A 14,448-nucleotide genomic window follows, 5' to 3' on the forward strand; every position below is an offset into this window, starting at 1 on the left:
CTGGTTGTCTGTGATGAGGTTACTTACTGAGCAACAAAAGCAAGTATACAGACCTGTAAGATCAGGGCTGGGCAAGATGCAGCCCGGGGCTAGAATCGACCCACCTAACACTTTGACCCAGTCCACTGGCTGCATCTGGCCACTTTCTATTTATATCCTGCTGCCTGTGCCACTGAATTTCCAAGTGGTGACTCAAGCAGCAGGATCCTAGTTAAATGGCTCATGGCTCACAATCTCTGGCAGGTACTGGAGCCCTTTAAATAGCCACAGGAACCCTGGGCTGCTGCCAGGCAACATGGTAGCAGCAGGGCTTGGAGCTGTGAGCCCTTTGCCGTGTGTTTAATTCAAAGCCTCTGGCCTGCTCATTCTGTTCAAAATGATCTTTTCTGGAGCATTAAGTCAGGTGCTCGGGGGTCTCTAGGAAGCTTTAGATTTAGTTGGGGTTGGTCCTATTTTGAGCAGAGAGTTGGACTAGGTGACCTCCTGAGGTCTCTTGCAACCCTGATCTTCCACGATTGTATGATTAAGCTGGCATTTTGTCACGAAATGACTCAGTCTCCTTTTTGAGAAGATAATTAGGGCCTGTTAAGCCTTTTGGAAGAAGAATGTTTTCGAGAGAGATTAAAGGGAGGGTAGTTTTGGAGGCACAGCATACAGAGGGCTGAGTGGTCTCCACACGAAGGAAAAACAATGAGGGGTCCTGTGGCACCTTAAAGACTAAGAATTTTATGTGGGCTCAAGCTTTTGTGGTAACTTCAGTTTGGCAGAGATTACTCATCCACAGCCCTCAAAAATGCTGACAGAGTAAAACTCTGGAATTTACCAAATGCCAGGTATTATCAAGACTCCAGATATTCCTGGAGTTTGGGAAAACCATCCCACTGCAAATTCTACAAATTGAACATTCTGTTGCTATATTCATATCTTTGGTCTATTTCCTAAGAACAAAGTAGAAGCCTTTGCACTCAATATATCATATTGCTTTCTTCTTCAGTTATGCTGTCACGAGAAAACAATTGTTTGTGTTTTTTGGTTTGTTGTTCTCTTTTGGCTTCCTTGTTTAAAAAAAAATACAGATGCTCTGCCCACGCACCCAGTCCCTCCTCTCTTTCCCATTTCTTGAATACCTGCTACATGAGAGTTTATCACAGGCTAAGTGGAAAATTTTAAGGCCTTGTTAAAATATTGTCAGTCTGTCACTGGCTGGCCCATGAATTGGTCAATAAATGTAGTATTCATTTAACATAGAAATAACTTTGAAATGGCTCAGGCTGAAATGCACAGTTGCTAGGATGGCAAATTAAAAAAAAAAACCTCTAATGCAAAAGAGTGAAAGAAGAGCACTTTCAAAGCCCCATTCAGGTCTGAGTAGCTCCCAATGGGAGAATCATGCTGATAACCACCTGCACACCGCTTTTGAAAAGTGTCGGCACTTCCTTGATGTAAATGTATGAGAGTTTTGTGAAGTTTATCTGTGTGGAGGCTGAGATAGCCCTGTGCAATTCTAAATGCTTCCAGCCACTTTCCTAGAGAATAAAAATGCAAAACACATTTTAACAAGTTTTTTTGGGAGGTGCAATGAGCAAAATATTGAGAATAACGAAAAGAAATTATGCTGCAGTAGCCCAAAGCCAAAGTGAATCTTCCATTTAAAACCTCAACAGGAGCCTGGATGCCTTGATATATTCATTGCTGTAGACTTGTGCTACAGCAAAAATATCAACTTTGGTTTGACTTTGCATTTGATCAGGAACAGGAAGCTGGAGTAACGATAACAAAACTCGGAATTTATACAGGAAGTTAGGCACAGAGTACTGGGGAAAGCTTCCGGACAGTGGAAATCTGTTCAGCTTTAGAGTTAGGGGTCTGATCCAAAGCTGACTGAAGTCTGAAAAGATTCCTGCTGATGAAGACTTTTTATATGTGCTGCAGTCCTCAGATTGTGGTGTGAGCTTGTATGTTTGTGGGCTCTTTGATGTCTCTTTAGTGGAGAGATCTGTTTTGAATGGAAAATGTTTGAATGAAAAATGACATTTATTCAAAATATGAGTGTGGATTCTTTTGGACATTTCATCCTCCTCCCCTACAAGATTTTTATGATGTGATTTATTTTTGTTTATTGTTCATTTCTATATTATTTGAGAGAATTTGTCTCTGTTTGTCTGTTTGTGCAGGAACTCATCATACATGGTAAGAGTTAAGACTACCAAATTCAGTATACAGCTTCCCCTTACCTTAATTTAAAGCAAGGTAAGGGTTTTGACAGCCTGAAATGGGATTGCGTCTCAGAAACTTCCCCACCCCTTTCTGGAACTGCCCCAGCCCTGAGCCTCGCACCCTCAAAGCACCCTTTAGGGAGGATGGACAGAGAGGAAGCTCTGTGATGGGGTGCCGAGACCTCGTACCCAAACCCCGGGACTTTGTGCCCTTACAGAGGGGCAACAGACCCCTTACCGCCGGTGCGCCGGTTGCTCTTGCACCGCGGCTCAGCTGAGCGCCAACGCGGCTCAGCTGGAGGGACGTCTCCGCACAGCTGAGTTAAACTCAGCCCCTCCAGCGAGAGGGAGAAGAAGGAACGCGCCGCGTCGGACGGGAAGGGGGCGTGGCGCGTGAACTCCTCCGAGGTCGGCGGGGCTTTTAAAAGCTTGCCGACCACCGGAGAAGGGGGGGGAGACGAGGAGAACACGAGGGCTCCATGACGGGGGAAGAGACCCGGATGCACTCACGGCAGTCTCCGCCGAACGAGACGCGAAGGCGTCAGTACTGACACCCCGAGGACGGGGATAGGGGGAAGAAGGAAGTAGCCCAGGGCAGGGTGGCGAAATAGCCCGTGGGCTGGTGTGTTTAGGGGCTCACCCCTGCCAGTCGGACAGAGACTCAAAGGTAGTCTCCTTCCCTAGGGCCCTGGGCTGGGGCCCGTGAGTGAGGGCGGGCCCGGGCCCCCCTCCCTTCCCCCTTCCGAGGAAGAGACTGACCTAGCCAGAATTGGCTCCCGGAGCGAGCTTATTGTACTACAAGGACGGGTGACCGCGCCTCGGGACAGATCGAGGACGGAGAACCCGGTCACAAGCTCCCACCTAGCAACATGTAGGTATGGACCTTTTGCACAGGAGTTAGCAGCAGTACATTCTGAATATGAAAAGGGAAGGCAAGGGAAGAAGCATCTTTGTGCTTCACAGTCATGGAACCTGTATTCCTAGCTAATACATTTTGTGGTAGGATGTAAAACAGCAGAATATCCCTTATCGGGGATTGGAAAAGACTCCAGTAAAGAATGAGAAGACAGTGGCCAATTTAACTGTGTATCTCTCTCTGACTCATTGCTGCATCAGACTCTGCCATTCACAGCTGCTCTCCGCAGGGTTCTTTTAAAAACAGGTGGCTTTCCAACAAACAATTCAGAGATAACTGCTCTCAGATACTCCATGTGACGTGCCATTTGTTCTTTCAGTTATAGTCTTACAGTTTGGATACGTGATTATCTATTGGCATAATGCTGTGTTGTAGCCATGTTGGGCCCAATATATTAGAGAAACAAGATGAGTGAAGTATAGTTCATAGATTAAAAGGCTGGCCTTGGGTTTCAGTGTTTGCATACTTTTGTCTTGGGCCTGTAATGTGGAATCTAAGGATCAGTTCATAGGCATAAACCATGGGTTAGTCTGCCAGCAACAAGAAAATTATTTTCCAGTATCTACTTTAATATTGAGATAGAGCTGGAAGGGACCTTGAGAGGTCACTGAGGGTACGTCTAGACTACAGGGTTTTGTCGACAGAAGTTTTGTCGACAGATACTGTCGACAAAGCTTCTGTCGACAAAGAGCGTCTACACTACATTCAGTTCTGTCGACAAAGCAAGCTGCTTTGTCGACAAAACCCTGTAGTCTAGACATAACCCTACATGCACTGTCGACATGGCAGTGTAGACGCAAGGACAGTTTACATGCAATAACACCTTCTGTTGACAGAACTCTGTCGACAGAAGGCGTTATGCCTCGTGAAATGAGGTTTACCAGCGTCGACAAAACTGCTGAGTTCTGTCGACGTTATGTCGACAGAACTCAGCGGTAGTGTGGACGCAGGTATAGTTTTGTCGACAAAAGTGGACTTTTGTCGACAAAACCCTGTAGTCTAGACAGTTTGGACACCCTGAGTGCAGTCCCCTGCCTCACAGTAAGACCAAGTACCATCCCTGACAGATTTGCCCCAGATCCCTAATTGGTTCCCTCAAGGATTGAACTTATAACTCTGGGTTTAACAGGCCAATGCTCAAACCACTGACCTATCCTTTTCCTGTTCTGTTATGTGCCAGTCGTTTACTTGGGATCTGGCAACCAGCTGCCTATACTGGTAATAGGGCTTCTATTGTTAACACTGAGCATGAATTTAATAATCATTTAAGCCAACAGCCTGGCAGCTCTGGGGACTAAAGTCAAAGGAACTGAAAACAGCACAACAGGCTGCCTGAATGACATACCCCACCTCTGAACTGAAGGAAACCCCTTTAGTGGGATGAGATTACTCTAGCTCAGCCACTCCTTTGGACTGTCTGCCATCCATAGAGGCCAGCTAGTCACAACTGTGGCAGAGCTCTGAGAGCAGGGAGTGAGGTTACCAGTAATATTTAACTAATAGTCTTTAGTAACTTGGATCAAGATAGCTGATTTCTTTCATTATATCATTGAGCAGCTGTACATAAGAACAAGATTTGAACTAGTGATGTAAGGCTAGTTTCAGCAGGGTACTTAAGCAGGTGCCCAACTTTGTGTGACTAGTCCTATTAAAGGTAATAGAACACCCATGCTGAAAGAGTCAGAAACCTCCTCTTATAGCTTGCAAAATTGCTGCCTTAAAGTGTGAAAAGCTCCCTATCCTGTTACCAGCCCCAGAACTATCTCCTCCCTCTGTTTAAGCTGTAATGTTAATAAATGCATTGCAGGTCTTCGATCTCAAGGCAACTCTGCTTGTGAAGATGACTCAATTTTATTGCAGCCACACTGATGTTCATCGTTTTGAGTAGATGTCCAATTGTTGAATTACCATTGAAAACCTACAGTGGTTCCATTGGGTTTCCTTGCACCTTTGTTAAGCGTGCTACAATGACGTCTCCATTTTTGGTTACCCTGTGATAGATTTCCTGGTATTGGAGAGACTGCATCCAATGGTTATTCACTCATGGAGTGAAACCGAACTCCTCTGGTGATACATTATGGGAGCGTGTACAAAAGGTACATGTTTAAAGGGATGCTGCTGAATTTTTTTTTTTTTAATAGTGTTTTCACCATGAAAAGATGCATAATTAAAAAGACCTTTGTATGTTTAAAAATAAACAAAGTTAAGCTAATTTTAGGTTGAATTTAGGATTCTCAGGCCTCATTCAAATTCTCAATATTCAGTCTGGTTGGGCAGCTCCTATCTGCAAGTTATCTTTGCCCGTGGGAAGTTTTAGCATCATTCTTATACCTCTCCTCTATGATGCCATCCCAAGGAGCAGAATCCAGGGACTGTGGAGAGAATCCTGCTGAGAAGAGCACTACAGGTTCTAAGGAGAAGAGGGAAAGCACCTTGGGCTTGTCCGTATAAGCACAACTGTGGCCTCCATTCTTGTCTGGGCGACGTATAATGATCTGTTCTTGCGCTGTGCACTGCTGCAGCTTTCTGCTGACATGATATGTATCCACATATATTCTGCTTAACCATGTTTGCACCTGTGCATTCTGGGAAAACTTCAGCAGCTGTCCCATACTGTGCCCAAAGGAGAGTGCCAGCTGTAGTATGTGTGTAACTCATACACCTTCTGTGTGGTTCACTGTCCCATGCAGTGGCACTTAGAACACACACACACACAGAGAGAGAGAGAAAGGAGAGAGGGAGAGAAGAGGGAGGGAGAGAGAGAGATCTACAGTCTTAGCTGAGAGTCGGATGTCTTTATAGCTGAAACTTTAGCAGCTCATGCACTAAGTGCAAGATGTCCCAGGTTCAGTGCCACCTGTCAGTGTTACATGTGTAGCTGTGATGTCCTATGTGCAGGTCTAGTAAGTAGGAACACCAGCTAAGATGGCTAGATAGGTGTGGTCTAAAATAGTGTATAGATACCATTTGCCAGCCTGGACAAAATGCTGTATGTAAGTGCTAGTGAGCATGTATAGTGTCTGGGCATGTCTACACATTGTTATAAGCACTGTGGCCTTCCCGGGACCTTTAGAGTTGAAACTTATCTACTCACTGTCTCTTTTTTTCTTCCTCCCCTCTTTCTCTTTTTTTTCCTTCTCTTCCCCCCCCCCCCCCCCCATTTATTGCTGGATCTGGACTTCTAACACTCCTGTCATCTGAAGAAGTGGGCTGTGCCCATGAAAGCTCATGATACCATTTACATGTTTTGTTAGTCTTTAAGGTTACTAGTCTACTTGTTTTTAAAGTTTTTCCCGTTACAGACTAACTCGGCTACCCCTCTGAAGCGCTGGTACTTCTGTTTCCTAAGGATCCTGCTCCTGCCTCCTTTTTCATCTCCCTAGTGGTGACTTTCATGTGGTTTTGTCACTATTCTTGTTTCCCTAGTAGGGACATGAAGGACAAGTCAACTATCCGATAAACTTCAGCTATAAAGCCAGCTTGCTCTCAGCTAAGACTGTAGAGCTAACGTATTCTTATCAGATAGTTGACAAGCTAGTCGACTAGTCACTTCCCCTCACCCCCTTGCTGCCTCTATCAGAAAGAACCAGATCCTGGGCTCCACATGGTGCTGTTGCTTTGAAATGCAACATGCAGTCTGGGGCCAGTGGGGGAGTGGTCCCTGTGCTCCATACTTTGCTGCCGCTTTGAAACACCTCAGGGAACACGGGGCTGGGGGGACTTCCCTGCAGCACTTTCGCCTTTGAAGTGCTACACTTCAAAGGCGGAAGCGCCCTTATCAACTACAGGCAGTCCCCGGGTTACGTAAAAGATAGGGACTGTAGGTTTGTTCTTAAGTTGAATTTGTATGTAAGTCGGAACTGGTACATATTGTAGGGGAAACTCTAGCCAAACATTTGTCCAGAGCTCAGTTTTATTCTCCCACACCTCACTTCCCTTAGTCCTTTATTCTCAAGCTGAGGTGTCTGCTGAGAAAAGCCGCTCCGCGTCTCCCTGGTCTGCTGGGGGGGTGGGGGGGGGCCGCTAGCTTCGCGTCTCCCTGGTCTGCTGGGGGGAAGCAGCTAGTGCGGGGTTGCCTCACCCCTTTGGAAGTAGGGATCCGATGTAAGTCGGATCCATGTAACCCGGGGACTGCCTGTAATTGAATAGTCGATGCATATTGCGTAGATTATTCAATTAGTCAATTAATTGAAATTTCACAACTCCTCCCACCTGGTGCTTATTTCTGCATGTGTGCTCCTGTTATAAAAAGAAAAGTCTCACTGTAGCACAATGTCAATGCCATGCTGTGGAGAGAAGAGTATGTCGGAGATTGTTCTGTGTAAATATTGGGACTAAAATTGGAAAAGGCACCTGAGACTTTAGTAGAATCTTTTTAAATGGCATAGATCTTAGTAGAAAAATGTATAGTTTTGCTCATGATTTTTTCTCCAGGCTTGTGATATCTGGTGTTTTGGCGGGGGCGGGATTTAAAGCCTCAGAACTTGGATTCATGTGACTACTTTAGAATCTCAGCTTGTTCGTGGTTTTTTTTTTTTTTTTTTTTTTTTTTAAATGAGAGTTTCTAGTGTCTTGGTTATGAGAGAAGTCATGGATCCAAAGGGCGGCACCATCAGAAAGTAGTACATTTTGGGTTATTTTCATTGGCTAATATTCACACCTCATTTGTATGTCAATTTCATTATTTGTGTGGGGAGCGGAGCATGGACTCATGAATTTTGAACACTTGGGGTTGGCAATATAACGTGCCAATGAAGTGAATGTATTATCATGCTTACCAGAGCCTCTTCAGAATATGTTTTGTGTAAGGGAATAGAGATAAAAAAGTGAAGATTCCTGAGCACAGAACATTAAAACTTTAACAAAATTAACAGCTCTGTTAATGCCAGTTTGAGTGGCAGAGCAGGAAATCAGCCGAAAATGAACAAAGGGCTGCACAGTGGGGAATCTAACACAAGCAAAAGCCAATTCACACTTTGACAGGCCTCCTGTGGCAGCTTCCTTGACTGCTCAAACATTTTAGCCAGATAATGAACAAAAACAAACATTTTAGCATAATCAACTGTGTTGGAGGAAAGAATATGGAGAGAGGGGAATCTTGGTGCTAATTCTTTGCCAGCTGATCCAACTGTTGATGAAATACTGGAGGATTTTGTTGACCAGCGTCCTTTTCGCATGTCTAATCATGAATAGAGAATGCAACTTCATTACTAGTGCTAGCTGCTTCGATGTTGATGGTGGCTGCCATAAATATGAGGGCAATTACAGTACTGTGATTATACGGTTCGCCAACAGCTATAGCGATTTTGGATGGGAGAGAATTGCAGCTACTGACACGAGACTTCACATTAAATGCTTGTTTGGGCTACTGCAGGGAAATTAAGCATAGAAGCATTCTGGTGGTTAACTAGTCTGGGGTGGTGTGTTTATGTGAAGCAGATGGTTGGTAGCCTCATTTTGCCATCATATTACTAAGCTGGCTTCAACCCCTCTTTTGTGGTTTCCGGGTAATGCTGGCTTCGCATTGCTATAGAGCACTTTGCCTCAAGTGTAGCACCTTCTCTGTGTCTTTCATAGCAGTTAAACTATCTTTCATGTGTTTAAAAAATGTTTTCCTCTTGATAAGTTCATAATTGGTGTCATTTGGAAGTAATTGTTGGCCTGAGAACCAAAGATGCCATTTCCTAACGGAATGATTTTGATCTCTTGTGCTCCAAGCATAGCAGAGTTCTGAGCTGCTCTGAGTTCTAACTACAGAAATCCAGTTGCTAAAGCAGAAGTCCAGTCTCAGGCCAGGTCTACAATAGGGGAGAAAGCAGACCTAAAATATGCAACTCCAGCTACATCAATAGTGTAGCTCGAGTCGATGTACCTTAGGTCAAATTTCCATAGTGTCCCCACTGCGGATGTTGGATGAGAGAAACTCTTTGGTTGACTTTATTTAGTCATGACCTGCCGGAGTACAGGAGTCAACAGGGGTGCCATCAGCAGTTGATTTAGCAGGTCCTTACTAGACCCACTAAATCGAACCCTGAGAGAGCGCTCTCCCGGCATGTGGAGACAAGCCCTGAAACTTGGAGGCTGTTTGCTTGCTTACTGTATGGTCGAGGATATGGTGATAAAGGGAAATGAGCCATGTCGTGTGCTTTGCCATCACAGGATATTGCATTAAGAAGGCAGGGAGCTCACATGGTCAAAGCAGTATTCCCCTGCTTTTGGATTCATTTAATTTTGGCTACAACATCAACTGCTGAATGAGCCTCTGCCTCTGTCCCTTGCACTCCATATGGCTTGTCATCAGTGCTAAAAAACATGGTTGTTTACAGAAAGGCGGTGGCACTGAGGTGCTATTCCAGAAATCTTTCTTCTGTTACTAGACATCTACACACACACCCTGACCTCTAGGGAGATGGAGAAGACACAGAGTTTCATGCCTGTTTGTAGTACAGAGCACCACTCTACATGAGGGTGGCAGTGCTGTGAAGACTAGGGATGTTAGATGCCAATTAATTGAATAATGGTATAACTGCATCGTATTTTAGCAGTTACACAACTATTTGATGGCCCTGGGGGGCAGGACTGGCAGCCAGTGTGCTCCAGCCCCCACTCCCAGGAAACCCCCTGTTACTCTGCGCTGCTGCCTCTCCATCAATGGCAGCAGCCCCGGCACATGGGGGGCACAAGCTCCCCACAGACAGGGGCTATGCTGGCATCCCACGGAGCAGCCTCTGTCTATGGTGAGCCCGGGCCCGCCGCAGACAGATGCTGCTCTGTGGCAGCCTCCCCTGCCCTCACACCCTGCTGCTGCCTCTGGTACAGGCAGCAGTGTGTGGGGAGGGGAAGGCAGCTCCGTGGAGCTGGTACACATCAGGAGCTGGCTTTTAAGCCCGCTCCCCCTGAGCACTGGCTCCTTCTCCCCTCCCCCCCCCCCCATTGCCTTTGTGGAGGCAGCAAAAGCGGCGGGGTAGGGAGGGGAAAGGCAGGTTGCTAGAGTCTGTGATCAGGGCTGGTAGATGTGCCTGGCAGGGAGCAGCCTGGGTATATGACCAATACAGGTTTGCACGGCATGCGAGGACCTGCCCCTGCCCTAGGGAAAATGGTGCCTTGATCAGCGACTGAGTGATGGGGAGCAGAGGGCAGGAGGATGATTTCATATTTTTTTTAAACTAGGTGCTGCAGCTAAACTGTCCCTTCAGGTTGGACTCCCTGGTCCGGCACCTTCGGGACATGACGGGTCCCGGGTTCGGGATTTTACCTGACCAAGGGAGGTCCATTCTGGCCCTCCTGCTACCAACTCCTCCAGCCAGAGCCTGCCACTGGCCCCACTTCTCTGCCCACAGGACCAGGTTTCCTGACCATGACAGGCAGCCCAGCTGCTGCCTGCCAGCCTCCCAGCCCCAGGGGCAGCTTGCTGCTACCAGTCTACTGCCCTTCCAGCCCACAGGGCTCCCAGGCTCCACCAGGACTCCTCTGGTCCTGGAACTTCTGTGGTTCTGCTGGACCGGAGAGTCCCGGTTTAGAGACGGTTCAACCTTACAACTACATCTAGAGTATTACGCCCAGGTGTATAGCTTGCATAGCCTGCCTCCCACTTCTGCATCACCCAAGGGATTGTTTTCATTATAAATGCAACTTAACTTTCATGCCTTTTTTGATCCTAGAACTGGGGCCAAACTATACAAGCTCCTATCAGCAATCAGTGGCTTGGCCCGATGATTGCTTTAATTATCTGCACAAGTGCAGCCTGTTTTAATGCTGGTATAAACTGCTTGCCTTGTGCTGTCAGATCTTGGAAGGGGGGTGGATTTCACACAGTATGGTTTCATTCTGAAGAGGCCTTACCTGCTACACTCATTTTTTTTTAAAAAAAGCAGCGCCTGGCCCTCCATGTTAAAGATCATCACTTCATGTTGCACTAACAGCAAACACGTAGACTGGGAGGGCAATTGACCGCTGTCTGTCTAGCTCCAAGACCACTTGGGCTGAAAATCTTGAATGCCTATACTTTCAGGGTTCCTGGTACTTGCTGATATTGTCAAGCAGGAAGTGCATATATCTCAATAATAATAATAGGATGGCAGCAGCTAGCTAACTAAGCATTTTTCTTTGCTCATGTGGGTCCAAAATCGGCCCTGATTTATACACCACAGAAGCCCACAGCTTTAGCGAGTGACAAATAATTGTCAGATGGAGTTAAATGGAGTGTATACTGGGTCTTTGCCTAAGTAGAGTGGCAAAACTCCTTCTGTCTCTGACTCGTACATAAATTTACTTGGGAAGTGGGAGGGCAAACAGGGGAGAGTGTTCTCCAGATTTTTTCAGCTAAATTTTGTAATCTTGAAGATAAAGAGTTTCAGAGCACCCCAGAAATGCAGTGAATGGGATCAGAGTGATCTGATCCAGCCTAGCATTAGTCTCTCTAACTTTCTAAACCAAGAAGCTTCAGGGGGTAGCCCAGTTAGTCTGTACAGGATAAACTTAAACAACAACAAATGGTCTGCTAGCACTTTATAGACTAAATAAACATGCAGATGGTATCATGAGCTTTCGTGGGCACAGCCCACTTCGGTCATCTGAAGGAGTGGGCTGTGCCCACGAAAGCTCATGATACCATCTACATGTTTTGTTAGTCTATAAAGTGCTACCAGACCATTTGTTGTTTAAGTTTCTCTAAACCAAGTTTTACTGAAAATGTATTGATCTGCAATGTTCAGCATTTTATAAAGTGACATGTTACTAAAGGCAAGTAATATATGTGTGGTGGTGGAATGAGCAGGAGTGTTTATTCAGTTAAAACTAAGCAAGAACCTTACCATTTTTAGCCTTTAATTTTTGAGTGATAGTTCAGCTTCATTCTTTATCTAATTAATTTGTCCATCCTAAATGATTGGAAATTGATCCCCAGTGGCTATGGCTATGATTAGAAACTTCATACATAGCCATGTTATACAGAGAACTGTCTTAAAGTCTTTAGTATTATAGAAAGAATTACCTTTGTCTTTGTGTGTTATAGATTATAGAAACCAGATTATAGAAACCAGGTACTGTGGAATATCAGTACTTGCATTCCTAAATTCCTTGAAATTCATTTTGCTTTAACCTATCCTAAAGACTTAGTGACTGGAGTACAGGCAGTCCCCGGGTTACGTACAAGATAGGGACTGTAGGTTTGTTCTTAAGTTGAATCTGTATGTAAGTCGGAACTGGCGTCCAGATTCAGCCGCTGCTGAAACTGATCAGTTTCAACAGCGGCTGAATCTGGAGGCCAGTTCTGACTTACATACAGATTCAACTTAAGAACCACAGGCATCCCCAAGTCAGCGTGCTCCGCGGCTTTGCTCTGCTCTGCTCCCCGTCCCCCTGGTCTGCAGACCAGGGGGACGGGGAGCAGAGGAGAGCAGAGCAAAGCCGTGGAACACGCGGCCAGCTGACAGCCCAGATGCGTCTGGGCTGTCTGCTGCCCGCGTGTTCCGCCGCTTTGCTTCCTCTCCCTGGTCTGCTGGAGACCAGGGAGAGGGAGGGCCCCGTTCGTAACTGCGGATCCGACGTAAGTTGGGTCCGCGTAACTCGGGGACTGCCTGTATTTGGTTCGGTTGATTAAAAACTACTTCCACACTTTTTTCAGTATCCTGATTTCCCTATGAATAAACTATATGCATCTTCTAGTAGCACTAGATAAGTCATACTTAATACTTACATTTGGATTTAAACTGTCAGACAATTCTTTCTAATACCATTTCCTTCTATTCTAAGCCTTTTTTTTTTTTTTAAAGAAAAGGTGGTTTCTCCACTACACAGTCACTGAAGCTGTAGCAAGGATGTGTGACTTTGAAAGAACAGGATTTCTAAGAATAGGCAATTTAATTCAAGTATGGTGATTTAGTGCCCTGTTTGTATCCTGATGTATTACTCCATTTCCAAAGACCATGAGTTTCTTCACAAGCATAATGACAGGCTTAAAACTTGTGAGACTGATGTTACAGCTTTTCCTCATCTCTGCTGTTCCACATGATTACAGGAGTAAGGGAATTTGGGCTCTCCTAAAGGATTAGCTCCCAGAGAAATAAATCAAGAGTGTGTTATCATCCCACTTGTCTCTTCTTTCCCTCCCGCCTCAAAAGGCTGCAGAACCAACCTAGATTGTGAAGTGGTCCTGGGCTTAATAAAACCTTTTCTCACCTGAAGCCAGGAACTGGAACGAAACACTATCTATACAAATGGTCACAAATGAACTTTTTAAACGTAGCGGTTGCTTTCAGTGTAAATATAATCTTAGCTTCTGTTTATTTTTCTTCCCTGGAAGATGATGGCCCTTACTCAAAGGGGAGCAAAGACTCAGGTGGACTGGACACAGCCCTGGTCTCCAGAAGGCAAAGCATTCCAGGTAAAAGAAATGGCTACTACTCCCCTCCCCCCCCTTGGTGTAGTAGTAACAGAACAGTGGCGAGCAGGAAGGAGGAGGTATGGTTGGTCTCGTTGTGGGTGGAATGTAACCAGCACTAAGCTATGCACGTTTATTCTGAGTTTTTATTGCAACTGTAGAGAAGGAGAGAGAATCTGTTCTCTGAAGAGCTTACAATTTAAAAGAAATGGGGGGTGAAGGGAAAGGCAGGAGGAAAGAAGTGGGCAAGGGTGATTGGCACATGTCTTGCTATTGTACTATATTTGGTAAATAGATATAACAACCCCACGTGTATGTCTCCCTAGCAATTTTTGTCATGTTGGCTGCCACTTTCTGTTGCTTGGGCCCTTCTCCTTGTGTCTTTTCATTTGTAACTGTTTTTACCCCTTGCTTATTAATTTAAACTTATGGAAGTTTCCCTTCCACTCCTCCCTCTTCCTGATCAAGGAGCCTTCCTCTGTCAGTTCCCACATTACTGCCACATGAAAAGTATGGCCACCCTGCAGTCTGCTGATCACTCCAGAGGTTCTGGCTCCATGGAGAAGTCTACTCTGCAATCTGGAGGTGTGATTGCACTACATGTAGAAACACTCAAGCTAGCTCACCAAAAATAACAGTGATGCTACAGTGGCATAGCCTCTTATGAGTCCATCTAGGATCCTGAGTACAGGCTCAGGCAAATGACTTATGCTGCCATGGCTTTCCTGCTATTTCTAAAGAGCTAGCGTGGTCATATCTACACAGATTCCAGTCATATCTACTGATAGCAATGCAGACATATGCAGTGAGAAGACAAAAACCAGTCAATGGCTCAGTCTGTGCATGATGATTGGAACTTGGTGAAATGTGTGTGTGATCTAGATTTAGTTTTGCATGGGCAGGTGTTTGCAGCACAACTGGCATTCTATCTGGGA

At 45.5% G+C, this 14,448-nt stretch overlaps 1 protein-coding gene across 5 annotated transcripts in view; it reads left to right on the top strand.

Annotated features, from left to right (window-relative positions):
• The window catches only part of GRIP2 (glutamate receptor interacting protein 2), a 528,003-nt gene that overhangs the window by 419,087 nt on the left and 94,468 nt on the right, over positions 1-14,448 (top strand). For 4 of the 5 annotated variants that reach the window (XM_075938764.1, XM_075938763.1, XM_075938768.1 and 1 more), the window contains exon 2: positions 13,436-13,516. In XM_075938764.1, coding sequence (XP_075794879.1) covers positions 13,436-13,516 — 81 coding nt within the window. Of the gene's footprint in view, positions 1-5,194; positions 5,229-13,435; positions 13,517-14,448 lie in introns of those variants that run through there. The other variant, XM_075938767.1, reaches the window with a different exon arrangement.

The sequence above is a fragment of the Pelodiscus sinensis genome, chromosome 11, assembly GCF_049634645.1.
Source record: "Pelodiscus sinensis isolate JC-2024 chromosome 11, ASM4963464v1, whole genome shotgun sequence".
NCBI classification, from domain to species: domain Eukaryota; kingdom Metazoa; phylum Chordata; order Testudines; family Trionychidae; genus Pelodiscus; species Pelodiscus sinensis.